Source organism: Chroicocephalus ridibundus, chromosome 5 (assembly GCF_963924245.1).
Source record: "Chroicocephalus ridibundus chromosome 5, bChrRid1.1, whole genome shotgun sequence".
Classification (NCBI taxonomy): Eukaryota; Metazoa; Chordata; class Aves; order Charadriiformes; family Laridae; genus Chroicocephalus; species Chroicocephalus ridibundus.
In genome coordinates, this window is record NC_086288.1 from 67,173,133 (window position 1) to 67,200,869 (window position 27,737).

Consider the following 27,737-nt stretch of genomic DNA (forward strand, 5'->3'; position numbering starts at 1 on the left):
GATTTGAGACAGGTATGTCTCTTCATCTGTATGTTGCTGGTTTATAGTAAGAATAGAAAAACCCAACCAGAAACAAATTGTCAGAGGTTTATTTTATAGACATTATTAAAAAATCCATTCTTGAAAAGCTTCAAGTTATTACCACAGATAAGCAATAAAGCCTCAAAAGCCCCCAAATCAAGAAAGTCAGTATTTTTCTCTGATTTTTTTTTATAAGATGGTAACAAACAATAGAAACAAATGCTTCAGACTTACCCAACTAAATATAAAAAATTCCATATGGCCTCAAATCATTCAGAGGCTAATTTCACAACTATTCCTATTAAATCTGAACTGCTTGGTGCAGTATAATGACTGGAGAAGCAATTTCGGAAAGCTTCAGGAGGGAAAAGCTATATAAATGTAAGGGATGGAGGTTATGAAGTATTAACATGATGCTAAATTGCTGCATGTCGTATTTGCAATGGGCAGTTTACAATCTGTTCATCCTGATGGATTTAGCACAAGGGAGTCTGAAGTCCTGGCTCTGCAATTTCTGTCTCTGCCTAGTAATTGATGGTTAAGTTGTGCCCACAAATAACGTGTTAGCACCGAACGAGCTTGGGACCCCACTCAGCCCAAACAGCTCCATTACACTCAGAGGAGCAGTAATAAATGGGAAGTAAGGAAAAGTTCCAGGAGATAATGAGTCTGAATACTAATGGCGTAAGCTAGCATAAAAGATAGAAATGCAATTTATCAAAAAGTACGAAACCCATTTGGTGCCTTAATGAGGTATTAAAAACCAATAATGATTTCGTGGTTTGAAGCCAAATTAGTGTTTTTCCACAGTTTTTTCTTTATCCACTAAGATGTTGCAGAATTTATGAAGGTCTTCGTGGTTTACTGCAGAAATCAAAATGTACTGCAGAATTCTGTCCTGCTATGATTCTTCATCCACCTTCCTCAACAGCCAGAAATTGTATCTTTTAAGCATCTTGGTCACCTAGAGCATTACATAGGCTGAAAAATGTGCTCATCTCATGAAAGTAGAGGATCGTTTGTATCTTTAAACAGACTTTCTTATCCTATGGAGAATACAAAATAAATTTCTTCTCAGATAGAAAATGAAATTATTGCAAGGATTATCTTACATCCATATGATTAAGTATAAATCCTGAATGAACTGAAAATAGATACAAAATCTATACTATCCTACTGAAGTTGATTCTACGTGCCTGTCCATCATTCTTATTTCCTTAATACCAAATAATTCTGATGACAGATAAAGGGAGCTTCTCCACTCAAACGCATAGTTGGTATTCTCATGAAAAGACAGGTAACACAGCTCCCCAAACCAGAAATGGAGATGCTTTCTTCTGTGGTGTAGGATGTGTCTTGTTTCACCCAATGGATATCATACGTCATATGGCAACATCTGAAACTAAAGAAAACAAGATCAGAAAAAAGAGGAGGTTAAAAAGCAGTCTTTCCTAATTTATCTTAAACGTCTTCTTTTGACTTTCACAGTGATCAATTCTCCTTTTTATTGCAAACAAAACCAACATTGTAACTAAGAGGCAGACAAAATAGAAGATATACATCAGATTGGAGCAAAAGACCTCAGAATGGTACCTGCCAGCAGGATGGTGGTTTAGGCACCTGCCCCACATGAGTGTGACAGAGGAACCCAAGTGAGAAGCACGGGACCTTAGTCACTTCCAGGGAGGCTTGGCAACCTAAGTGCAGGCAGAGCCAGAGGCTGCCCTAGAGAGGATTCACCACGTCCACCTGGCTGAGGTGCTCCGGTCAAGTGTCTCAAAATGGGTTTCTGCAGAGTGTCTCCACCTACACAGGGTTCAGCCTGGAACTGTCTTTTAAAGGTAGGTGGTGATCGATCTCTTTCCTTCAAATAACTGAGCAGGCTTCACTCTCTTCTTCCCTCCTGGCTGATAGATGAGGGGAGGAGAGTTTTGTGTGAGATCTGCCTCCACTCCAGAATCTCTTGCTCTGTGTCAGCTCCTGGGCAGCTCTTCATGAACTACTCCTCCTGCAGCAGAGTGTTCAGAAGTAGATTTGGGGTATTAACAAGGTCTTACTGCAGCTGAGCCAAAATAAACTAAATTATTCTAATGGAAAAAAATAAAAATAGACCAGTCCAAACCATCAGCTGGACAGAAGAATTGTGCCCAACTATACTTCCTGTACTATACTTGTATACAGTAGGACAAACTTGGAAATAATGAAATAAGAGCAGCTTCCTAAGTGAAAAAGCGTCCTCAGCAATCATCAGTGAGACTTCTGAAATTTGGACTGCAGCTCCCAGAGTAGCACATGATGAGGAACCTTGAAATATGAAAGTGCCCGGATCCTAATCAGGGTCATCTTAGTTTTTAGGGAACTATACAATGCTGGGGCGGGGGGCGGAAAGCACAGGGTTTCTGTACTTCTTACTCTCACACAGAGTGAAAAAGCAAATGTAGCTTGTCACCCATTCTGGTAGTTCATGTAGCTGCAGGCCCAATAACAACATCTGTCTCCCTTTCCCTGTACATCATAAGATCTGGGATAAGAAGTGTTCCTTGGCTGCGAAATCACACTGGAGGCAGCAGCTGCTGAAGTGAGCTAGAAAATGACAAGTGTAGGCAGGATACAATGCATCAAAAATTGATGCCGGCTAATGGAACAAGGGGTTTAAACAGCCCGCACAGTGCCCATTACAGTCCAGTTCTGCCAGCAAGCAGGAGTGCTTCCCTTCAAAAACCTCTGGTGTCTGTTTTGGAGAGAAACACATCCTGGCATGCATTTTATGCAGAGAGCAATAATTGTGCCAAGTACCCTGGAATGTGCTCAGCAATCTGATTCTGCGAGCACTTTCGTACTGAGAGGAGTTTTCATCTTAATGTATGATTAAGACTTCAATCTATTATGGAAGCAGAAACAGAGGAGGACTTATCTTTCGTGATATTTAAAAAATAAACATGTGCTTGAGTGATTGCATACAGTCCTGAAAACAATTTAAAGCTGCATGTGGGCATAAACCTTTTTTCATAGTTATCAACAGGAAGTCATGACAGCATAAAAAACGATGTCTTACAAAAATGGCCAACTGGCAAACCCAGTATGGCAGCACTAGTACAAACTTGTGCCTTCAGCAGCACCACACCCAGTTTCATGATGACTTTGAGCACAGCACAAGCTATCGCTTCTGAGCACTGAAATGATGCTTTTCAGAAGCGGTGTCAAAAGGATCATTGGAAGGATCACAGCAATTGAAAATCACACCTACTCTTCTTTATAAATACATGCATGATTTATAAAAACAGCTTAACTGTAATCTTCCTCTGGCTGCTGAGTACGCTTGGTATGTGCCTTTGCTAGAATGTTTTGAACTATGGGTTTCACTGTTTTCCCTGCATAATTTGTATCTTCTGTTGTTTGTGTGGGCGTCTTGCTCAAAGACAGATGAGAGAGAGATTCTTTTAAATATGAAAACATTTTTGTAGAGCCACAATCACATAAGGAAAAGCAGGCAAAGAATATTTTTAGTTGCCCTTTCTGTTTGTGCTACTAAGTTCTGCAATGCCAAGTTCTGCATTTAAAGACCTCTTCAGGAAGGCAGCAGGGGCCTGAGCCAAAGCCCAGGTAATACCTTGCGTGGACCTGCATTGAATTTTCCTGGTATTAGACTGGACTCTGCAAAATTAAATTTCTAAATTATCAGGGGAGGGCATCCTTAGAAAATGACAGCAGTGATGATACTCCGAATGTAGCTGGGTAGGAATCAGCCTCTCATGCACTTAGTTACTTACTGATCTCTTGTGCCAGCCACCCCACATGGCAGGTTTTGTGTCCATGTGCTGTTAGATTTTAAGACAGGAAAGGGACCCATCAACTTCTATTTTACAATTTCTGTGGAAGAGGTTTTCACCTTTTTAGCCATACACACCCTTCCCCTGTGCATCCACCCTGTCAGTTACCTGTCATCTACCTTATGTTCCAGTTTTATAATCCATTTCACCTGAAAGTAAGATTGCGCTTTAAATGCTACATTCACTGGGAAACCAACTTGTCTTACCTAACTATGCAGCTACACTGTCACTCAGAAATAAATAGAGACGTGAAGCACCTTACGTGTTCAAGGATCTCAAAGCTCTTTGCAAAGAGAGATGGAAGTGCTGATGGCAGAAGGCAGTGTGCTAAAAATCACTGGCAATTGCTGATGTGGAACTTCCATTAGCTTTTATGCAGCCTTTGACACCTCCACCGGTTTTATTAAGAGAATTAAAGGGAGGCAGGACACTAAGATTGTTTCATCTTGTCCTTGGGGCATTGACTGTCAAAGAGATTGATGCTGTAAATAGTTGGGGGGTAATAGTGACCAGTTTGTGTGAATTTGATTAACAACAGCTCAGACCATGCCACTGGACACTTTTCACACAAAAAAAAAAAAAAAAGAAAAAAGAAACAAAAATAAGTCCACAACAGTTGGCTTTAAGACACTGAGTTTTCCTTCTTTCTTTCCTCATAAAATGGCAGCACTTCATCCAGCAACTATCAGGTCTGTATCCATCTCTAATTTCCCCAAATAAGAGAGAACACTCTTCTGTCCCTAGCCATTCATGAAATCCATTCATGTTCCTTCTGATTCAGAGAATAGAGCGTTGCCTCCCCTTAAACAGGCAGGGGACAGAAGTGCTGCAGGAGAGGGCTCACAATTACTCTTCATGTTATACACGTGGGATTTTTATTCTGCCCTGACCACTGCAAGACTGAAATGTAGCTTTGGTACGGAAGAGGCCAGCGAGACCTGCACAGCCAGCCTGCCCACGCTCCCTGTGGCCTCACCACTGGGGAAAGACAGACTGCCACAAGGGCAGGACATAGACGCAGAGAGGAGAAGTCACTCCTTGGGACAGGCTTTCTTAAGCCTCCAGGGCAAGTTTAGCTAAAACCTTCCCTACATAACAATGATTTCAGGGATAACCATCAGGAAAATCATCTTACTGAATGCTCTAATACCTTCAGATAGGCTTTCACTGTATATACAGGTGTTTTAATGGGCATGGTGATTTGGCTTCTATTTGCCCACTTTTATTTCTTACTCTAATAATTCTTTGCCCCCATTGTTTTTAGAGGACGGCCATTGAATCAAGTACGTTCAGAAATGTTAGTCCTCTTATGGTTTCACATGCTGCCTTAAGTAAAGGGAGCTAGTAGCCTTGCTTCAATACATAAATTCAGTATTTATCCTTCTGGTCTGCACTCTAGTTAAAGATACTTCTACCTAGTCAAAGATGCCCCTGCTTACTGCAGGGGGGTTGGACTAGGTGACCTTCAAAGGTCCCTTCCAACCCAACCCACTCTATGATTCTATGATTCTCAGATTTTTTGCTATCAGTCCAGCTTCTTGTTCCTGTCTTTTCATCTGTCACAGAGGAGAGTATTCACTTAAAAAAAAAAAAAAGAAAGGAGACCCAGATACACATCCCACAGCATTTACAGCATTTGAGAGCTGCTAAAAATAATAGTTGATGCCAAGTAGTGCTTTTAAAGTTAAAAGTACCAGTTGATGCAAGTAGTGCTTTGTAAGTTAAAAGCACTACACAGTCTCTGTTTTAGCTGAGGATAAACACTTATTACCACAGTGAAAATCAGTAATGAGGTATCATCCGCAGAGACAGAAAGAGTTGGGTCTCCAGAGCCTTATTCTAGCGTGCTGTCCCCTGAACAGCATTGCCTCCAAATGCAAATATTTGCCCTGAATAAAATGTTCTTGCTTCCTATCTAAATAAACAGCAGCCTTGAAATTTATAGTAATTAACGTCCCCTTCTGACGGCACTAAGGAAACACATCTACAGCTGTCATATGTAGAGGAAAGACTGTCTTAAAGCACTTGAGAGACTTGGCTCATTCATTTTTTCCAGGGCAGTTGCTAATATGGGGGTTTAATCAAAGATGGCAGAAAGAGAGGATTGTTCTGAACTTCAGCACTCAAATGTAATAATAACAGTTACCGTGAAAATACAGAGAGACATTAAGTGACCTGTGCTGAAAAGATTCCCCTTTGGCAAAGGTAGGAGTGCAGAAGTTGGTACATTTTTTTATTATCTGCGTTAGCTGTCAGTGTGACAGTAAGCAATGAACAGCAAGTACGGAGCACGTGCACGCACCTCTCTGCACGCACACACAAATTGATCTATCAATATAAACACACACGGGATATAAGTATAGTCATAAACATGACCACACACATGTGGGTGGCCATGTGTGCAGTGATATGTTTATCAATAGACTTACATTCTATGATCAACAGTATGGTCTTAGAGACATTAAAAAAACATTTAAAAAAACATAAAAAGAAACATGTCTTTTTCTGACATAAAAAGAAAAATTCATCAGAACGTAGCAATGTGTCACTGAATATTGATCTCTCTCCATCTATTAGCAAGACAAATACTTCCCTGTCGCAGATTGGAACAAGGAGCAAATAATATGCCTTATACTTTACTCTTGTGTCCGATCTGGATTTTAACTTACTAAATTCCTGTGGCTAAAAACTATGTTGTTGAGCCTTTCAGCTTTCAATGTGCTGGGTTAAGGGCCATTGCTGAGGCCATCAGCAGGTTCTGCAGCTCAGTAGCAATAATGATGGTGGTAAGAGTGAACCTTGCCTTTCCATTCCCTCCTGCTTACAGCTGCTGTTACACCTACCACACCTACTGTGTAGCTCCTTGCACAGAATTCAAACACTCTGTGCTGTGGTTAATGCTTTTTCTGAGCGCAGCTTCGGCTAGTTGGAAACCATGAAAAGCATAACTCAGAAGTGGTTTGCCCATTCCCATCTTGCCTGTTTGACCCAGGGCAGGCATCGATGTAGCTCTTGCCAACAGGACTGAAGCCAGATTTGAAGCAGAGAAGGGCAGGGGCAAGCACTTTCCCCAGAGGAGCTCTCTCCGTTCTAGCTCAGGCTAGAACCCTTCCTTGTTTGAGTCTTGTATCAGTGGTCTGAAACGCATGTGCTTCAGGGGAGCAACAGGTAGTGTGATACAAAGACGTTGCTTTTTGATCAAGAAGCTCCTGGCACACACTTCTTACCTCCACCCCACGTCCTTCTTGGAGAAAAAAAAGGTTTTATCAAGTTGATGGAGTCTATAACTGTCTTTGTCAGTTCTGGGAATTTAATCATCTTGGCGTTTTTCAGTCTCAGTGCTCAGCTGTTCATGTGCAGCACTTCTAACGCAGCCAGCTCCTCCCTGTCGAACAAACTGGTCTGTAGGAGCAGTCTAGAGACTTTGCAGAGACAGCCCACGCACTCATGAGAGAAGTAGACCGCAATCTCCTTCCACAGCCTAAGTAACCAAAGGGGCTTCTAGCTAGCAAGCTTTCCTGTAACTGCAGTGTCGTTAGCCACTGAGACACCCACAAACACAAGCAGTAATGAGTTGAATCTGACCTTATCAGATGAAGGGGAAAGAGCTGCTTTGCAGGAAGTGAAGCAAAACTAAAGCAGAAAGTGCTTTTACTATTTTCACAGAGTATTTAGCTTTGCGACAGTATTCCTTTGAGAAATGTTACTCAAAACCTGATGTGATGAAAGGTGAGATCTAGATCGAAGTTCTTGCTTCTCCATCCACACCCTTTAATAATTTTTCAACACAATGTCATGTGACATTACAATTTCATGTATTCGGCATTAATTCCACATATCGCATCCCGCTTTCACCTCACTGCCAGCAGTCCTTCTCACAGGAAGGCTGCATTACAACCAGGACAACAAGGCTGCTTCTGTACAGCGCAGCACTGCAACAAGGTATTTGGGGTTTCTCAAGATACCTAATCTTTTTCTTTCAGTCACTGACACAGAGATTAAGGAAAGGGATAACTTCATCCCAAAGTATCCTGGATCTCATATATTGCCCCACAGAGCAATCAAAGATCTGCAAAGTTGTTCCATCTCTTCTTTCTATTCTTTAATACATAACACTTAAGATAACGAAAGCAAAAGGAGTGCTAGCAGGTCAATCCCAACGGTTACTCCCACTTCTAGGAACACAAAAGTTAAATTTCCACAGGAATGAGCCATAACTTTTTTTCCCGACTTCGAAAATATGTGTTTTGGTGAACCAAACATCCCGTAAGGACAAAATGTGCTACTGAGCAGCCATAATACTGTATAAATGAAGGCACTGAATACTAGTGAGCACGCCCTTTGCAACGCATCCTATAAAAACCTTAAAAATGTCTTATTTTTAACCTGAGAGTAAATGCTCTCAAGGGAAACAATTAAGGTGGGCAGGTGGGTGGCAGACAGGGCTATGGGAAGATAAAGCTTTACATGAGAGACAGTAGGCAGGCATCAGACAAAGAAATGGTCTAGTACTAAAGTGGTTGGAGAAGTCCCTGAAGAAAGGAAGAACCTGCCCTACGGAAGGGCTGATGTGGCTCTGGGAAAGGGCCTGCTCACTCAGGAAAAGCTCATGATGTCCAAATGGCAAACAGCTGAACTCACATGTTCTGAGAACTCCTCTCATCTCTGTCACAGACTTCACAAGTCATGTTATCTTTCTCTGCCTCTTGATACTCTCATTTTAGAACAGTAATAATGACAACTTTTCATCTTTGTAGGTCCTCGTAAGACCTATGGATGGGGATCACTTAAAAAGTGGTCAGTATTTTTAATTACTATAATACGCTGTCCTGTAACTCAGCTAGTCCCTCTCAAAAGCCAAACAATAATCTAGCTCAATTATTAATTTATTATGGCAGTACCTCAACTTTTGTCAGCAATGCTGTTCAAAATTTCTTCTTTAGCTCTGCTCTCAACATACAACTTCATCGTTTATGGTTCCACATGAAGCACAAAAATCAAACCGCTCTTCAGTACATCAATTTTTTTAACACATTAAAAAGATAGCAGGACATGATACTGAGTTTTCAATAAAGCTCCATCCAATTTAAACAGATGTAAATAAGGACCTTATTAAGCTTTTAACCTAAAAAATTCACCATAAACAGTAATATAATCTTGCAAGTAGCCATAACGTTGTCTATGCAATTGATGTATTAGTCTGTATTATTTATTCGAGTAGCATCTGTTCTGTTTCTAGGCACTACGAGTATTGCCAGGAAGAGGTACCTCTTTACTGCACATTTCTTTTCAGACTTGTTTCCTTACATCTGGACTTCCTGAAACAATTTACTGGTGTACAAGGGCTGGAGAAAGTTAGAAAGGGGATACTAGTTTTAGTTACAAGCTGAAATCAGCTTCCTGTCACTCCTTCTGACTGGTGTAATAATGACAGAGCAGTCGATTTCTTTTGTTTGGGGAATTCGATCATTTCAAACACTTGATTCTCTTCAGAGATCACTTGCAAATTGCTTCTTTCCTCTTCCCGTGTCAGAAACAAATGACAGAATAATGCTGAAGTCTGGGATACAATATTCTACACCAGAAAAATAGTGTCAGACTTTGCACGGGGGCCTTCAGGGACATACAGGGTTTAAAAGGCTAACACATTAATTTATAGATGACTCTCAGTAGCAGAAGGAAAAATGATTTTTTTTCCCTGCCACCTACTTCTCACAAAAGACATTTTCCAGTTTGTCATCTCACATATTTGGCTAAAAGAAGCAGTCATTTATTTTGAGCAGATATTGCATTCTGTTAATTCTAAAAATATGCAGCAAAACAGAACAATCAGAGTTATAAGATAATTACTTACCATCTACAGTGGATGCACCCACATGACAATGCTCATGTTCAGGAATTACGGGCAGTATCTTTGTGGTCTGTGCAGTAAGTGGAATCTGTTGTTTGCCGGTTTCCTCTACTGAAAGTTAAAATCATTTTTATCCATATTATTAAACAGCAAATAAATCTGCAGAGTGTTAAACATTGAATCTGCAAGTCTGAAAATAACAGACCTATCTGAACACAAGGCAGAGGTGGACAGCCAGTTTTTCAGTGGGATTTCAGTGCCCAGAGATGCAGATACATGTCAGGAACTCCTGAAAGAACTAACCATGTTTCGTATTTAGCTTCCTCTTGATACTAGCGGGACTACGACCTGCTGATCCTAAGTCTCCCTGGGAAGCAGCTTGAAGGTAGGCAACTATGCTGCTCTTGGAAATTTTGCTAGCAGGGAAAATACAAAAAGCATGCAAATTTGGGGTTAACTAAGAGACTCTTAAATTTCAAAAACCTACAGTTGGCCAGTTAAGCAGAAACAACTGAAATTTAGGGTGCAAACTTTCTGGCTCATTTTCACAGAGGAGCAGTGCAGATTGCCATGTGTGTGACATGGCCTCAGCTAACTTGTCATAAACACAAGGAGAGCTACTGGGTATCATCCAGTTGTTAACGAAGATGACAGCGTCACTTCAGAAGCAGGGAAAGGTGTGGTGATGCCTTTAACACACTGGCAAGACAGATACTGATATGATAATCTTTCTGGGATACAGATAAAGAAATGCAGCAATAGCACTGTCAGGCTAATGAAGTCAGAGTTGTTGATATAACGCATTTTTCAAAGAACTACCATAGAACACAAATAGCATCTGAACTCCAGGTCCATCCTGTTCCTGACCATCCATAACTTCTGTGAGTCCACAAATGGGTTTTCTACTGAGTGGATAACAAGAGGATGAACCGTATCACTTATACGTAACTACATCCCTTCTCCACTTACTATACCATTTGGGCTTCTTGCTTTAAATATTCAATTAAAAAGTGGAGTTTCAACCTTGGTAATTAAGCAACTGAATATGAAAAGCAAAGTTAAAATAAAACTGGGGTAGTTTTAAAAATAGCAATTGATCTTGTTTCAGCCTCAGGACAAACCTGGAGAGAATGGGAATGTAGGCTGATTATCCCTTCAGAGCCTGTGTGTAACCCTGTTCTGCACGCACGCAAACGGAGCAGAGAAATGGCCCCTTGTGCATCAGTGCTCTACTGAAAACATACAGGGGCTATAAAAAGCTCCCTAAAACTACGTGCATCCTATAGATTTTACCCTCCTATCTGAAAAACAAACAAAAAAGACCCACAGTGGTAATAAGGCTTCACATTTTTCTCTGGAAATGTTGTGTCTCAAAACCATGAATGTCTGTGTTAAATATTGAATACTGTGACAACCTTTGCTTTTTCCCAGGATTATTAATCTAAGTTGCAGAGGAAAAGTCAACTATTCAGCTATTTCAAGAGCTAACTAAGAAGGATCAAAATCAAACAGGTGATGCTTCACTTGGCCAAGATTAAACAAATTTCTCCTTTCTTGGCTTTGCATCTATTTGACGCTGTAGAAGATGCATCCTGCCTGTCCTCTCTGCTGGAAAGAAAACGTATTGCAGAATACAAGGAGGAGTGAGTCTGAATTCACTGGGATGCCAGCTCTGACACTACGGAGCCAGTGTTTGCTTCTATTTTCAACCTGTCAGCTAACCTGAAGCTATAGCAACACATCAGAGAGATGGCAGAATTTCGCCTGTTTCCTCTAATCTTGTAGGAGAGGAACCAGTATTTTAATAGGATAGCAGAGCAAACAATACAGGAATTCAAATGACTGAGAGGAAATTTGTCTTGTTGTTTCTTATGTGCAAATTACAGCTGTCAAGCCCACCTATATCGAATGCTATGGATGTCACAAAGCCCCAACAGTCCAGAAAACAACTGCAGGCCAGAAACCCGGAGGTTTTATTCTCTGAGTCCTGTTTGTCACCGTGATCCTGCGATGTCCTTCTTTCAGGATGAGTTATAAAACTACCATCCATCAGAATTAACTTTGCATCACTGTGAGCCAGACAAGTGAGTCAAGGAATCCTGTATTTGTATCCTAAAACCAAATTGTGACTCTGTGAGCCAACAGAGTATCGCTGAAAATGAGAGAAGCATACCATTTGAGCAATGAAGAACAAGGCATTATACTTGAACTAGGGTTGTCCACATAGACTGTAGAGTAATAACACAATGATATTAATAATATGATTTCTGCCTGCATGGCTCCACTCTAGCATAGGAATGGGAACGGGCCTCTTTTCCAATAGACCTTATGCTGCTTTCAAAATAGGAAAAAAATTAAAAAGGGATGTCACTCTTACACTAGGAAAAGAAGGTCTAACTAGTAGTTTATAGTGGTAAACTTCTAGTAATATTAATTCACACTTATATATATAATAACTATACACATATAATTATATTAATGAAAATTCCAGTATGAAAAGACTCAGCTAGGCAGATTCAGTATAAGTATTAAACGCCCTGATTTATGCAATATGTTTCCTGTGCAAAGTTTTGGGTTTGGTTTTGGGTTTTTTTTAATAGTGTAGTTTATAGTTCACACACAGTGGCCTGCTCGCAACAAGTAATATTCTGTGCCATGTCCCCAGGCTTAATTTTTTTTAGGATACAGCCATGTGAGAATAACTATACTTCATCAGTTGCTAGCAGGGGAAAAGGTACTAAAGGGGTTTAGGGAAAGTAGGCTAAGGGAAAGGTGTAAGAGCAGGGTAAGTATAGCTGCCTTCCCTTCCTCTGGAGCTGAGGCTGATTTAAGCAGTAAGATGTGCATGACAGTTTAGCAGTTTCTGTCTCAGTTCTTTTAAAACACTGTGGGGAATACTATCTAGTCCTTCTAATTGCTATTATTAATTCATTAGGTTGTTCCAAAACCTCTTCTACTGCCTCTTCATTTTGAGAAAGCTCCTCAAAGAAATTCTTGCAATAAAAGTCTCTTAGATGGGAATCTCTCCTAAGATTCTCTGTCATTCTATGTCATGAGAATCCCTTTGTCACAAAGCAAGGAATTCACTTTTCTTTTATGGATTATTGTCCATGGTGCTACTCCTATCAAGTCCTATTTGATACGAAAATGTTCTGCGTCTGGAAATACTGATCAGCCACTGAAAGTATACTTCCTTCTTGCACTAAAGCACCCTATACTCTTTCCCTTTTCTTGCCTCTGCATTTAAAGGCAACTGTGTTTTGTCAACTCATACCATTCAAGGGACTGTTTCACATAAATGCAATGGCAGAAACAGATCCAAAGTCTAGAAAACACACTCTGTACAGCCCACGCTCTAGTGCATGCTTTTTTGGCTTAACAGCATACACAACATTTAGTCAACATTTATGACCAGAATGCTTTAAAGCTCCCCTGTCCTCACTATATGTGTTTTATCTTTTGTTGTACCATGATTTGGAAGAACGTAATTTTAATCCTACTCTAGAGAACATACTATGCATTTTCCCTCCTTTCCTCTGGCAACCAGACTTAACGGTAATGATTCACGGACGTAGAAGCACTAACAGTTTCACAAAACTAGCATCCACGCTGTAACTTAGGACCATGTGATATTAAGACAGTAATTTCCTGAGCCTACCTAGGAAATCATTCTCGTTCTCAAAGTACAGGCTTCCTTCTTTTCTTCCCTTATCCTTTCTGAACTTTGAATAACCTTTTAGTCATACCTATACATCTTTTCATCTACATGAGATAATGTCACATCCTCTCAGATATATAGTTACTTATTCTCATTACAGTGTTACCAGGGTGGTTGTATTGTCTTCAGTGGATCTCAATGTTTTGTTTCAAGGTTCCAAGCTATGCAGTAACGATAGCGAAAATATTATCAAGGGCTGTCGAAGAAGTCATCTATAGCTATTTATAATCCATTATCACAGTAGCAAATCTTAAACTTAGCAACTGTGGAAAAAATAAACTCTTTTCATATGGTCTTGATTTCACTTTAAATTATATTGGTACAAATCAGGAAATTGACTGGATTGACTAGAATTATGGTGTGTGAAATCAAGGAATTTCATATTAAAATAAAACCCATCACAGCAGTTCATACAACTAAGCACCTTTAACATAAAAGTAAGAATGATAAACCAGTACAGGATTCCTGTTCTCTTCAGTAAAATCTAGATTTGAATTTCCATAAAACTCCATCACCAAAAATGCCTTTGGATATACAACACTAAAAATGCCACTGTGAACACGCTGATAAAACAGGTATGGTATTAGTGAAGCTACTCAAGACAAAAGATATCAGAAAGATAATTCCTTTCCTGCGGGATGAAAATAATGAGTTCATAAATACATCTTAGAGGCAGATAGTGCTTTAAAAGCGAGGAACATAAATTGTACTCCCAGGAGAGTTCAGACAGACAGGGAGCTATTCACTCTTTCCTAGGTAAAATTGAAATGCCATGAGTTACTGAGTTGTAGAGAGAAATTATTGAGTCTCCTTTTACTCCCAAAGAACTGGAAAAACAAACAGTGAGATATCCAAGCCCGGCCAAATTTAAAGCTGTTTTTTTCATTTGCTGGTCTTGTAGTTATTCTTGTTTTGGAGGGGGGTTGGTTTGCCATTCAGAGCTATTATTCTATATGTCCATGTTAATCTTTTTAAAGATCCTTTGTGTTAATCCCTTTGTGAAACCAGAATCCATGGATTTTATTAAAGCATGTGACTCTTCCAGCAATATCAGTAACACTCAGAGCTACAGCTGCTAATTTCCCCTCACACAGAGATTTGTTACCAAATCATAATTTCTGGAACCAAAACTTTGTGTTTAGCCATGGCATTTAATTTATCTGTGCCAAACATACTACACTCTCAGAAAACCATCTTCTCTTCCTACCTGAGACTAGAAAACTGTACTTTGTGAGAAGTTTTCTCTAGAAATGGGTTACAAAGTGCCAGCAGAGTCACTCCTTGAGTCCTGCTACAGCCATCCATTCCATCCTTTGGTGGCAGATTTGTCAAGAGTCATAAATGCATACGTGTATGTACATGTCTGTATACATTTTCATACACACACAAAGCTTTCAGCTGCCAAGCCTCAAACATAGCACACAACACAATCAAAAATTAAAAGGAGGTAAAAAACCCGAAGTCGTAAATGCAACACGTTTGGAAGACTGGGAGAAGCATTCCCACATGATATACGTAAGTCTTCTTGTAGTGTCATCATCGGAATTATTTATTTATGATATAAAAATGTTTCCATAACATAAGCCAGATCAAATTTGTGTAGAATCAAGGTAACTCTGAAACAAACCCGAAGCACCCTCTGATAGGAAAGACTTAAAAGGTCTTTCTTGACCTTCTCATGCCTCAAGATTTGTTAGGGTTTTATATTACTTATATATTACTTACCAGGAAAAGGATGAATTTTAGTAGAAGATATGGTTCTTCTTGCATGTCTAGAACTCTTTCTTCTTAGAACAGTAGAAACTGCTGCTACTCTGTGTTTACTATCTGTTTTTAAAAAAAATGCATTATCCTCAGCTATTGAATTACATATGGCAATAATTACACAGAAAGCTTATTCTTAAACTGTTAAACATCTTCCATGAAAAAACAGGAAGGTTTTGAAATAAGTTGATGTGGAAAACCTAGGGCCAGATGTTTTATATTTTCCTGAATGAAATTTTCTGGAAATTCCGTTCAGGTTTGCCCTGTTCAAATTATTCCTTCCCCCCTCTATTCTGTGTACCTTGAACAAATTTTGGAAGGTTATCAAAGAAGTACATGTTCCAGTACAGGTTCAGACTCACACTGCTGACAGTAGAATAGTGAGGATGGAGTGTACTTGCATCCTAGGAAGCCGACAGACTCTTAGCAAGTGTGGGGTGTTCATCTTTGGAAGCTCAGTTTGAGAGCAAGCTCTACACCACCCAGTGAGAGAAAGACAGAGCTGGGTTGAACACCTCTGACTGTTCCTCAGCACCCAGTTCATAAACTCCTCAGTCTGTCCATCCTTCTGCTGCTCTCTCAAGACTGTGCTCTTGGTGGGGTTACTGCAGTTGACTGTGCAGCTGTTATGGTTAGCCCTGTTCCACAATGACAGCAGTTCAGGGCTCAGCCAGCTTCTGATGACAGCCTTGCTCCAATTCTACATAATAGAATTGATTTTTTTCTTTTGAGAACACTAGAAAACTTCATCTTTAAGAAATTAATTAAATTAGCATTATTTAGGTCATGAATTTTTTATGACTAGCCAGCAGAGATCTAATGCGCTGAAGCCCTGGGCATGTACTGTAACAGCTAATGTTAAAGGAAGCTCTGGAAGTGGTTGTAAGACCAGAGTAGAAGTGAAAAGGCAAAAGGACTAATTTTTAATTTAGCTCCTTTGTCATGGATTGGTAGTAATCTCCACCAAGTTTATTTGGATATTTTATTTTATGCACTCATGGAAATAACTTCATTAATGTTTCAGAGAGTCTCAAAGTCTGCCTAGCGGAATGTCTTAGAAGGTCTCACGAGGAAATGAATAATTCCATATTTCTTAACAGCTTTCAGCAGTGCTCAGAAACTGAAAGAAAAACTACTAACTGAATTATGACTGTAAAAACTCTTAGCAGCTGTTTTAGGCACATAGAAATATTCTGCTGTGTTCTTTGGGCAGAACTGAAAAAAGCAGTATGTAGAGTTTTAATTAAAGTCAGCATCATAATATATACATGTAAGGAACAGAACCCTTGAATCGGATTTTTATGTGCTTGTATTTTTGCCAGTAACATAGTGATGCTGTTTATAATGCTATATATCGTAAATTTAACTAATAAAAATGCTATTCCTCTATCAACAATTTATTCTAGAAGCCAATCAGTAATTAGAAGCCTCAAAAGAGCATCTTTTCCTCCCTGCTTGTGTCCATGACAGTTCTGAAAAACCTGCATCTAATAGAAAACTGATGTTAAGAATAAAGGCAGTAAATCATTAATCATCACTACTAACAGTTCTGCATTAAAAATAGGATGTTATGACTCAAACCTTAGAAATTCATACTCATTACATTTATAGGTAGCTTTGAAATTACAAATAGAAGTCCTTTAAATTAGAGCATTTAATAGCCCACTTATAAAGACCTAATTTACACTTTGTGGGATTTTTATATACATAAAATAGGTCTTAGAATGTGGGTCTAGCAATAAGTAAAAGATCATGTCTTTTAACTAAGATAATCTCGTAAGGAGTTTCTCTAATCATTTGGTGGGGAGGCACAGATTTGCTATTTTAAGCAACTATTTTGCTTAATCATTAAAAATATACAAATAACATTTATATTATGCAAAAAAATCACAGAAACATTTTGTGCGCCAGCACTCTTCTTCCTTCTGTTCAGTTATGATGAAAGCTAGACTCCTATTCTCTTTCATTACAAAACTGCCTGTGGATACCATAAGGATGATCAGGGGAATGGATATGGCCTATCATTTTTTTATTACCCCTGTGACCAAGGTCTCCATTCAGCAGCTCTGGACTACAAGGGGAATGGACATCTGCCCGGTAACAGCAACTAAATGCTGCTTGTCCTGAAGCATTCTGTCCACTCAGGGCTGACACAGGCAGAAAGTCTCAGGAAATTGCTGTGAAATGCATCTGAGAGCTATTATCTCAGGTAACAGGTTAAGTAACACTCTTTTCACACTGATGAAAGGGACTGTGCTCCCTGTGCCTACCTCTGACTTGGGATGAAAAACAAGGACCCGCAGCTGACAAGAGGTCAATTTCCTGCATTGTTTCTGTGCAGAGGACTTAATCTTGATTGCGCGAAAGTCTCAAGTTCAGGGTACTCCTACACTTTTATTCTTGCTTTCTTCACTGTGTATTGCTAGAAGAAGTACTGTAAATCCCAATTTCAGCCTGTATCCTAAGTGAATTGCATAGGAAGAGCCTGTCGTGGCTGGTAAAGGCATTCTGTAGAAACAATTGTTTTAGTCTCTGAACTAAGGACAAGTTCTTTCATTGCAAAGTTTTAATCGCTTGAAATAGTCACTAGTACTGATTCAGAAATCACAGCAATAATCAACAGCTTAATGGGTTTAATTCAGCTTGGGGAGTTAAGAAGATGCAGCTTGTTTGACCCATATGGGATTACACCACTGCTGAATTTAGATAACCAGTTTTTAGGACAGACTACTGAGTGTGTATTTCCTCATATCTATCCTGTATTTTTTCTTGACCATGACCTAGATCAGTCATCTTCAGGAAGGAAAGGGTATTTCAATCTGCTTATATTGGTCATTGGCATCTCTGGTTAAGACCTTCAACAAGGTTCAACTGTAATAGTTTTACCTACTGAAATCAGTCTGAAATCACAAGTTCAGATCACTAAGGATCATAGGTGACCCACCAAGCATCTATTGAAAAAAACATATTTCATTCACCATCAACAAGCTTGGATTTGCATCCACAATTCAGAGGTGAGAGGTGATAGTATCAATCATCTGAGTATTTCAGTCCCTCTATAAGAAGCTTTTACCATATTACAACTAGAATATTCGTATCTGAACCACATTAATAACCAGCAGCTTTGTTATTGTAAATTAATACATTTTTCACTGCAAAGAAATTTAAATTCATGCAGATTAACTTTTTGTTACTTACAGTTTTGTTCATTTTCTTGGACTATTTTGTAGATGACAATTGAAATAGTAAACACAAAAACTACTGGAATCATAGTGAGCCAAATGATCTTCGTCATACACATTGGATCTGTCCATAAAATGTAGAAGAGATAAAATGAAGCAGGAAATCACTGGGAGAGAAAAGCAGAACATTCAGCCTTGGTAGGTTTTTGGATCATGCCTCTGCCCACAGATGAAAATTTAAAACAAAATAGGAGATTACGCCTTTTTCTTTCAGCCTTCTTTATTTTTTTAAATTAAGTTTCCTAGCTAGAATTTAGCTTAATTTTCACCTGTATCCATCTCCCCACGTCTGAAATAGTTATATGTAGCTAAGTGAATGAAAACTTTTCCTATTTGTATAAACCGTTATATGCAACTCAGCCAGGAAAAAAATACTTTGAAGATCAACATTTACATTTAAGATAGAAGAAGGGTAATATATATCCCCTCTTTGTTTGGATGGAGCACAGAAGGAATTGGTCCACTTTCCAACACTGACCTGTACTGGCATTCTCAACCTCCTGGTCCATCTTCATATACAGGTGAAGGTAAGATTCCACATACAGAAATTTTCTTACCAAAAAGTGAGGAAATGCCACTAACAGGACCCCTCAGGGGAGTTGTTTTAACTAAAGCTGCCTTGGGTGAGAATGAACGTAGGACTGGGTGTAGGAGGTAGGCTCCTCTTTCGGACAACAGCTGCTGCAGAAATGCACCCACATTCCGCGGGGACTTAGTTCAGTAACTAGTACAAGCCAGGACTATACATCACAGAGAAAGGATGTGGAGAACTTTCTCCCCTGTTGTTCAAAAGACCTTTCAAACTTCTTTGGCAGCTGCAGGTTAATGCATACTTTAGCATTGTCAAATAACTATTTTAAAAACCAGCTATGTTACTATGACTCATATAAAATCAAATTACAGACTACAGCCAAACCACTGTTTTCCTTTCCTTGACTTAGAATAGTATAATTAGACCTACATCAACTTCCCTTGTGTACCTTCTCCATTGAGAAATCAGGAGGTAGCTGCCAATAACCCCATGGCTCTTTGAGGTAAGCACAGCTCATCCCTCCTAATTCAGAACTAAAAATATCTTTTATACAGTCATTTAGGCACTATGACTCTACCCCATCTTGCAGTGACTTGCAATGACTTGTATATCAACCTTGCCTAGTCAAAGCCCTGAGCACTTCTCTAGCTTTGTTTTGAAGTAAACAGAAAAAAACCCATGCATTGTTATTTTTTATCGTTAATCTGAGATAACTACTTCCCAGATAAATCACCATTAGCAAAAGGTGGTTAGCTCATAGTTTTAACACAACATCCTGATTTGAGCGACACAGGATTAATTTCTCTTTCAGTAAGATCTCTTCTAATGCTTGGGGAAACTGCATTTTTAGAAGACTCTAGTGTCTGCATTTGTGAAAGTATTTACTTTATAGCCAGCAATGGTGTGTGGGTTTTAAGGTCTCGGTGTTTTCGAGCCTCGCCAGGTGCGGGGATGAGGAGGAGCGAGACCCGGACACTTGACCCAAGTTGGCCAACAGGATTATTTCAAACCATGAACGTCATATTCAATATAAATTAGAGAGTTTGCTGGGGAGTTCTCTCTCTTCCTTGATGGCTGCGATCCTGAGAACTTCTTGCCCCAGCGCCAGACCCCTGAGCCCTTCCCTTCCTCCCGAAGCCGCAGCACTCACAGTGTCCCACATTTGCTGTCCTCTGCCAGGAGCGCACAGCTTCCTGCTGATGGAATGGGCTGAGTATAATCCTTGTGTATTTTGTACTGGTATCAGAATAACATTGATTCTTTAGTATTATTAGTGTTAATTATTTATTCTATTAAATCTGTTTATATTTCAACCCTTGGGTTTCCTTGTTTTTTCCCCATTCCCCTTCCCAGGTGAGGAGGGGTCATCGGGTGATAGAATAAATATCTAAACGACAATAAATTGTTCTTCAAACCATAACACACAAGTTAGCAGGGCAAGTTACAAACTATACTCCTCTCATAGCTAGACCTATTAATTTAACATAAACTAAGCTGCCCTCTCTTCTCTAGGATTTTAGTTGGACTTATTTAACATAGGTTTAGCCAACTCCAAAAATCACGCTTTTTTTCAGCAAAGGTACAGCATAAAATGCATTTGCCATACAAAACTAAATTAATATAAGAATTCAGCAATTCCCAGTGGTGAGCATTGCATATAGACGGGCTGGAAGCCCTGACCAGGGTCAGGCAATCAGCCAAAAAACTCCTGCAGCACAAAGAGAAATTTTAAAAGCTGACAGGCTGTCCTCTGGGAGAACTAAGCCTTGTTCAGCTGTATATTTCCCTTTTAAGTGCACTGTAGTAAGGCTCTATAGTAGAATATTGCGGTACAACATTAAGAAAAGTCAAACCTGTCTCCTGGTTCTTCTGTCACTGAAGTTAACAGGAATTTTTTTATTTACCTCCAAGGCAACAGTGTTATGCCATTATAAGGAAGGGGAGAGGAAAAAAGTAATTCCAGGTTTTGTCATATATGCAATTTGTGTCACCGCTAAGAAAAGAAATGTACAGACACTTACTTTGCTGTGTTGCTTCTAGGAAAAAAAAAAAAAAAAGCTACAACTAAACCTGCTTTAAATGACTACAAAAACTGTCAGTTGCCTACTAAAGATGGTATTTTTCTAAGGGATGATCAAAATTGTGTTCTCTTCTTGTGAAATACTTAAATACTTCCAAATGGTTGCTGAAAGCAGAGAACTACCTACCGGAGATTTTTTGCAAGACTGATACTGTTTCTGGTTTGATTTTCATTCTGACTCTCCTTGGTAACTTACATTCCACGTGAGACTTCAGCTGCAGTGAAGTATTTATACAGTCATTTTCGTCTTCCATCATTGCCACTAGACAGGAATGATTTAGGTATTCTTCGGCTGTATTTCTTCTTCTGACTATAGAATTGTTGATGTAGATTTCCAGCAGGTAGTAAGTATTATGCTCTACTTCTTCTTTCTCAGAAACCATAGTGAAATTAAAATATTTATAAAAATAAATACCATCTTCTGTTTTCACTTCAAGTGAGCCTTTTGCTTTTGGAACTAAAAATTAAAACAAAATTGTAATATAATATGTGGTAGACAAAGAGACAACTCTCAGAAAGAACAATAAAGTTCCCTGTCTCATTTGCAAAAACATACAGTAGGCTTTTACGTTATCGACACTGATAAAATGGACAAAAGGATACCACGTAAAATTATTCTGAACAGAACTGAAGAGTATTGATTATCTATACAAAGTGTATTTCCCCTGCAAATTATAGCCCCTTTTTTGCTTTACTACCAGCTTCTGAGCTTCTCAGTTTTTCGTTGCTTTGTGTCTGTTGTCAAAGGTAACAGAGACAAAAATAAGGCCATGAAAAAAATAAAAGTAAAAGCTGCATGATGATAGAGATTTGAAGTGTACATCTAGTCTGTCTGCTAGCAGTTGCAGAAGGTCCTTGTTTCACTTCAAACCACACAAGCTGTGAGACTTGCACAATGTCAACAAGAAATATAGGTAAGACACCGTAAAAAGTGGTAGAGTTGTATAGGTATAATCAGAGTTTGGCCATGTATTTGTTGTTTTGTTACTTTACATACTTGTTAAGACAGCTATTTTGTAACAAGAAAATGATGCTGTTGGAAAAGAAACGCATTTCTTATATTCAGGACTTGGCCCCTGTTGATGATGATGAAGGAAAGCAAAATTGAGAAGCATCCACTTCCCCAAAAGCTTCCAGATACTTTGCTAGTGTATATGGCACATCTGAAAAGATGGGGAGGTTGCTGAACTCTTCGCCATACTGCTGGGCCAGTGCTGCCTTCTATGAAACATTCTGGCCATTTCTGATACTACATACTTGTGGATATCATAGACTATAAGCACAACAATGCTTATTTCTTTTATTTCTTCAAAGTAGTTCTTCAGATACTTGCTCACAACTTATCATCATATAATATCTACTCAACATGTAGAGTTTCACAACTACAGATCAGAAACTACAACTCCCTACAAATAAATTAAATATTCTAGAAAGCTTAGCAAGAATAAAAGAATAAAGATGGGGATATAAGAGCATTCATAAAAGCCAGATGGCAGAGGTCAAATTTGCAACAGAAATACTCCAGGTGGCTGCTGGATAAGGCACTCTTTTCTCACAGCACCCTCCTTGCAGACCAATACAAAGCCCACTGAAGATAATGGCACCCCCCCACACACAATTTTATACAAGTTCCTCAAAGACAATAAATCAGCATTTTTCTACTGACGTGTTTTCACTGACAGCCAGGAATGAAAGCCACTGACAATCTGGCATAAAACCCGCATTTTCTAGCAATGCAAAGACAAACTAAAAAAAACATTGTTCACAGATTTGCTAAGACCATAGATATTATAATCATATTATAATTTTCTTTTAACTACCAAATAAAAACATGTCTTTTTTGTTGTAACTAACTACTTCAAAATTAAGTATATCTCTTCCTCTACTTACTTTTTTTAGCTACTGACTGTGATCCTTGATGATCAACATTCACACCTCTCTTGGATTCACACTCTGTGTTTTTGGTATGGGACTGTTGTTCCTTCCTGAAGGACTGGCAAACACAAGGAATATTTTGGAAATTGGAATGGTTTACAATGGCCTTCAATAAAATAGTCCGGTTTTCTCTTCTTTGTTGCACTGATCTTTTGCAAGAATTATTAAAAGTACAAAGTGGAAAAGTGGTGTTATTAGACGAACAGGTATCCACGCATGACACAAGTACAGTGTTAGCTGTGAAAGAAAAAAAGAGTACTATATTAGCAAGACAGTCTCACAGGACACACGGACAAATACGTGCATGGAAGCATCACGTAACAGATCCTTTACCCGTCTTACAATAAAATGCTCTTTCTTTCTTGAGGGTTATGGCCGCACACTGAATGCACCAACAAGTGAGAGAAAGCAAGCACAGAGCCTTCCCACAACCTCGATGCTGGATTTTATTGCTGAATGGTATGAAGTCTCTTGTAATACTAACTTGAATTTGTGGTGGTATCTAGTCACATTCCTGTTTCAAAGCTGCTCCGATTTAGATTGTACTTGAAAAGAAGATGAAAACACTTATGTCTGGAGGGGGAACTTAGCCCTGGAACTGTGCAGTTACAACGCACCAGTGCAATTATGTTGCAAAATAGCTATAATCAGAACAAAAACTTTCTTTCCAATGACATTAAAACCACACAGTGAAAATAAACAGAAACACTGCTGAATCCTCTGACCACACCCTTTACGTTCTCTTATATTCAACAAACACGAATCCTAATTATGACCATTGATTTTGGTATTCTTAGTCAAATTTCAGTATCAAATTACTGTAGCTAGAGTACATGAATGCAGTTCTGGCAAGCAGCAAAAACCACATAGAAGTAATTATTAATGAGTGTTATTTTATCTGTCTTCCACATTAAAGTAGGGCTTTATTGTACAAATTGTACATTTTCACTTGAGTTAACTTTTAAGTATTTTTTCAATATATATTAAAAAAAAAGAATAAAAAACTTCTGGGACCCCAACATGAAAGATGTATTTACGAATACAAATAACCACTTCCTGGAGTTGATGCAGCATAAACCGATAGTTTTGTAGCTGACTTTCCAATTTTAGTAGTACCCTTGCATCTCTATGAAGGGGAAGTTTTGCATCTAACACCCATTATAAGTAATTGGAGTAATCTGTTCACAAATCCTTATGTATATAGAGAAAAATATAGCCTTTAACTGCTCCAGTGCTCAGCTGCAATCTGACAGCTTCAACAGGCCACCTGTGCTCGCGTCGCAGCAGGCTGACCTCAGAAACGCTTCAGTGAAGGATTTCAGGCAGGATACAGAAATAAAATCCAAAATCCAACGCCAAAGTCAATTACCTTCACTTTACTAACACTACATCAGAGAGTCATAAACTCCTTTTAAAACACCATAAATTGAAATGTAAAATATACATCCCATGCAGGTAAGAAAATAATTCATTTTAATAGAAAAAGGAAAAATGTCAGACAAAATTTAGGGCTTGATCTTTCCCTGAGGCAACTCAGAGCATCTTCCCCGAAACGCTTACAATCTGACCCACGCAGCCTGGAGTGGAGCAGGCTCTTGAGGTCAAATTCTTCCAGCTGAAGGAGGCGTTTTGTGCAGAGCTTCTCTGTGGAGATGAGCCAGGAGCAGAAATTGAATGCTTCCTCTGCTCTCACAGCAAGGTGTGCGTGCATCTGGGCAGCCTGTCAAAAACCACCACTCCAGATGTCAAGGTCAACTAATGGTAATTCCCTACCATACCCCTTGGTGAAAGGGAGGGATATATATCCCTAGGGAGGGATATATATCGTTGAACACTGTAGGCAGGGCTGCAAAAAGACTAGACTTTCCCTGTGGATTAGACAGCAGACAGAGAGCCGTCTCCACAGGACTGGGATGCACCCTCCCAAATGTAAACATCACTAGGAACGTGGAAAGGGGTTTGTGAAATCTGAATGCAGACGGCCTGAAAAGTTAAGAGAATCAAGGCCTGAAAAGTTAAGAGATAAAACCATGCAAAGTATCTCTAGGAAACTGCTTCATATTCAAAGATCTGTTACCCGCATGCTTAAGGTTAGGAAGTTCTGTGATTAAGAAATGCCTTTATTAAGCCTATATACACAGGGTGTTTCTCCATAGAAAATCCAATTCCATTAAAATGAAATTAGTCACAGGGAAGATCTGAATTTGTAAAAAACTTGCTTCCCATTTAAGAAAATCATAAATATTTCATTTTGGATTGGCTTGACTTTTTTTTCATTTGATCTGTGGTATTCTGTTCTGAATCAATTCAGCAGTATATAAAATCGCATTCTTCATCACTTCCTTACAGAAATGACAGCCGTCACACAATACGGCAGGGATACAAGGCCTGCAGTACAAGTTGGGGAGTACACAACTGATAGATAAAAGGAGATACACTCCATCAAGTACGTGGACCCAGAGGAGAGGACTGGGATTGGGAGCATCAGACTCAAAAATGACAACCTCCTGCGCTGAATCAATGTAGTTTAAAGGTTCAATGACTCGTAACCAAACAAGCGGGTTGCTTTACAAATATAAAGGAAACATTTCACTTTTGGCCGCACCAAACTGTTATTCTTTTGATAAATTTTTAAAGGCTTGTTTTCTCGCAAATTGATTTCCCCCTAAATTTCTGTTTAATGAGAAATTTCCGTTTAATGAGAAATTTCCATTTTTATTCCCTCTCTGGAATGAAAATAAATGCTGGAACTTCCCCTGGGATAAAACATCCAAGTTTCACTTCCTTCTATCTGTATACTTTGCTTGTCTGCCATTTCAGAGGTTATATTAAAAACCTGAAGTACCCACAACGTTAATATGATTTTAGAAAAGCCTGTGGAATTAGGAGATCTCCACCACTCATTTAGGAAGCCCTGGCAGAGGAAGATGACTATGTTTCACACTGCAAAGATTTCCAACAACAACTCTGTGTGGTGAATACTCATGGGGTAACCAGCAATTTGAAACATCTAGAGCAAATTCTGTACATTTTAGGTTTGACACAAAATCTGAAATAAAACCAGTTTCCAACAGAAGGTTTTCAATGAACCGGACACCCAAATTCCTTGGAATTTTCAAAATAAGTAGTTCAACATATTGACTTTCTCATGTAATTTGGACATTGTTATATAGCCTGTTATATAGTCATATAGTTTTTAGAACATGCAAAATGTGACAATGATTCTAATTTTCCAAATATAATTCTGCGCTGTATTCTGCTTATATACTTCACAATGTTATTTTAGGCAGGCCGTGATTAAGATCGTATGTAAATACCAGAATTGCAGTGATCGTGCTATTGCAGCATAAAGCATCTCCAGTAAGAGCAATCTAGGAAAGTTACCATGGAAAAATGCAATTATTCTTTGATGTTTGACAGTAAGGTCAATGTCTTCTTCTGGTAATAGTCATGCCATTGTTTATTTGCATGGTCTGTGGTAGCAAATACTTTGATTACTTCTGCAGGGAGGTAAAACATTAATTATTCCAACATCTTAAGCTGACTCATCAATTTTATAGTATTCGAAACTTATGACAGCTTACCAAGTTTGTTCGTTTATAAACTAAAAAAAAAATCCATAAATTATATTCTAGTTACTGTCATGTTTATTCATTGTGATTAATGAAAATAGAAATGCAATATAAGTAACCTAGCCTGCATATACTTGGATATATATATTTTTTGCAGAAAATTATGCTTCATGAATAATTTATTTCATGATGTCTGGAAACACACACCATTTGTCAAAGGGATGCTTTTTATTTTAACATTTATCTATTCAAAAGCTTACTTAGGAATGGATGTGATGAAACTTATTTTAATATTAATTTATTTATGGGTTTTTAAGAAAGCACTGAATGCATTTATCCTAAATCCAGTATTATCCTAAATACAACCTTTAGGATCACCAAAATGTATTTGGGATTTATGTTAAAAGATTTGCTTCACCCTGTTATACCTATTCCGCTCTAATTTTTGTCAAGTTACCACTGCATATCCCTTTCACAGACAGCATATCATATCAGATAGTAATTGTACAAGGTTTTATAGGCATTTAAGTATAGAAGCTTAAAAAAAAATATTTTGTAAGATGTGAGTACCTGCTATAAAAGAACATACATACTTTAACTACTCTCTTCATGATGAAGAAAGTAAAAGTAGTCACATGGAAATAGTTACCACAAATTTTTTAGTGTACGTAAATGAATGACAAACTCCTTTCAAATTAACGCATGTAATTAACTCTGTTGGTTAAAAATCTAACGAAAAAAATCTACATGCTTTGCAAAGTCCAAAGAAGTACAGTATCCTAACCATCGCTTTTAGGCAAGCACGTGCCACTTTTCAATTGCAATCAGACTTCAGAATAAATAAAAGACTATTTTAAAAGCTGATCACTCACCTTCATGGATTTTGAAAAATTCAGGTAAACATAAAATAAACATGGTAATTATTCCTAGTACTAATCTGAAGATTTTTGATTTTCTCAAAAGCAAGCACATGTCACTGAAGCACTCCCACCTAGCATAGTGGTGGTAACTTCCTTCCTGGTTTAGCTTTTAACTTAGTGCAGACTTTACGCAAAACAACGTCTATTCATTTCCTTTTTCTAATATGACTTTTCTTTTTACTGCTCGTTACGTTAAGTTGTAGAGAGCCATGTTCTGTTTTTACACCGGCATAGATGAGGATGATTCAAATGAATATGCTGAAGATAAACTC

General features: G+C 38.6%; 2 protein-coding genes across 4 annotated transcripts in view; both read right to left on the reverse strand.

The window, feature by feature from the left end:
* The window catches only part of RPL9 (ribosomal protein L9), a 219,691-nt gene that overhangs the window by 4,607 nt on the left and 187,347 nt on the right, over positions 1 to 27,737 (reverse strand). The window lies entirely within an intron of this gene.
* TMEM156 (transmembrane protein 156) lies at positions 111 to 27,531 on the reverse strand. 3 transcript variants are annotated; one of them, XM_063336141.1, is made up of 7 exons: positions 27,418 to 27,531; positions 22,929 to 23,210; positions 21,235 to 21,495; positions 18,383 to 18,490; positions 15,146 to 15,247; positions 9,706 to 9,813; positions 111 to 1,423 (listed from the first exon to the last, which is right to left on the reverse strand). In XM_063336141.1, exons 1-7 carry the CDS (start codon positions 27,515 to 27,517, stop codon positions 1,404 to 1,406), a joined length of 981 nt encoding a protein of 326 aa, XP_063192211.1. In that variant the 5' UTR covers positions 27,518 to 27,531; the 3' UTR covers positions 111 to 1,403. The 3 variants fall into 3 exon arrangements, with proteins under 3 accessions (XP_063192211.1, XP_063192210.1, XP_063192212.1); XM_063336140.1 differs by having other exon boundaries at positions 21,166 to 21,495; XM_063336142.1 differs by lacking the exon at positions 9,706 to 9,813 and having other exon boundaries at positions 21,166 to 21,495.

Bases quoted from the DNA above. Each gene is read 5' to 3' on its own strand.
- TMEM156 (XM_063336140.1), bottom strand. From the start codon at position 27,517: ATGTGCTTGCTTTTGAGAAAATCAAAAATCTTCAGATTAGTACTAGGA. The intron at 23,211-27,417 runs GTGAGTGATCAG...TTTCTTTCACAG, and splicing joins ATTTTTCAAAATCCATGAAG to CTAACACTGTACTTGTGTCA. The intron at 1,424-9,705 runs GTAAGTAATTAT...TGTTTTCTTTAG, and splicing joins GGGTGCATCCACTGTAGATG to TTTCAGATGTTGCCATATGA.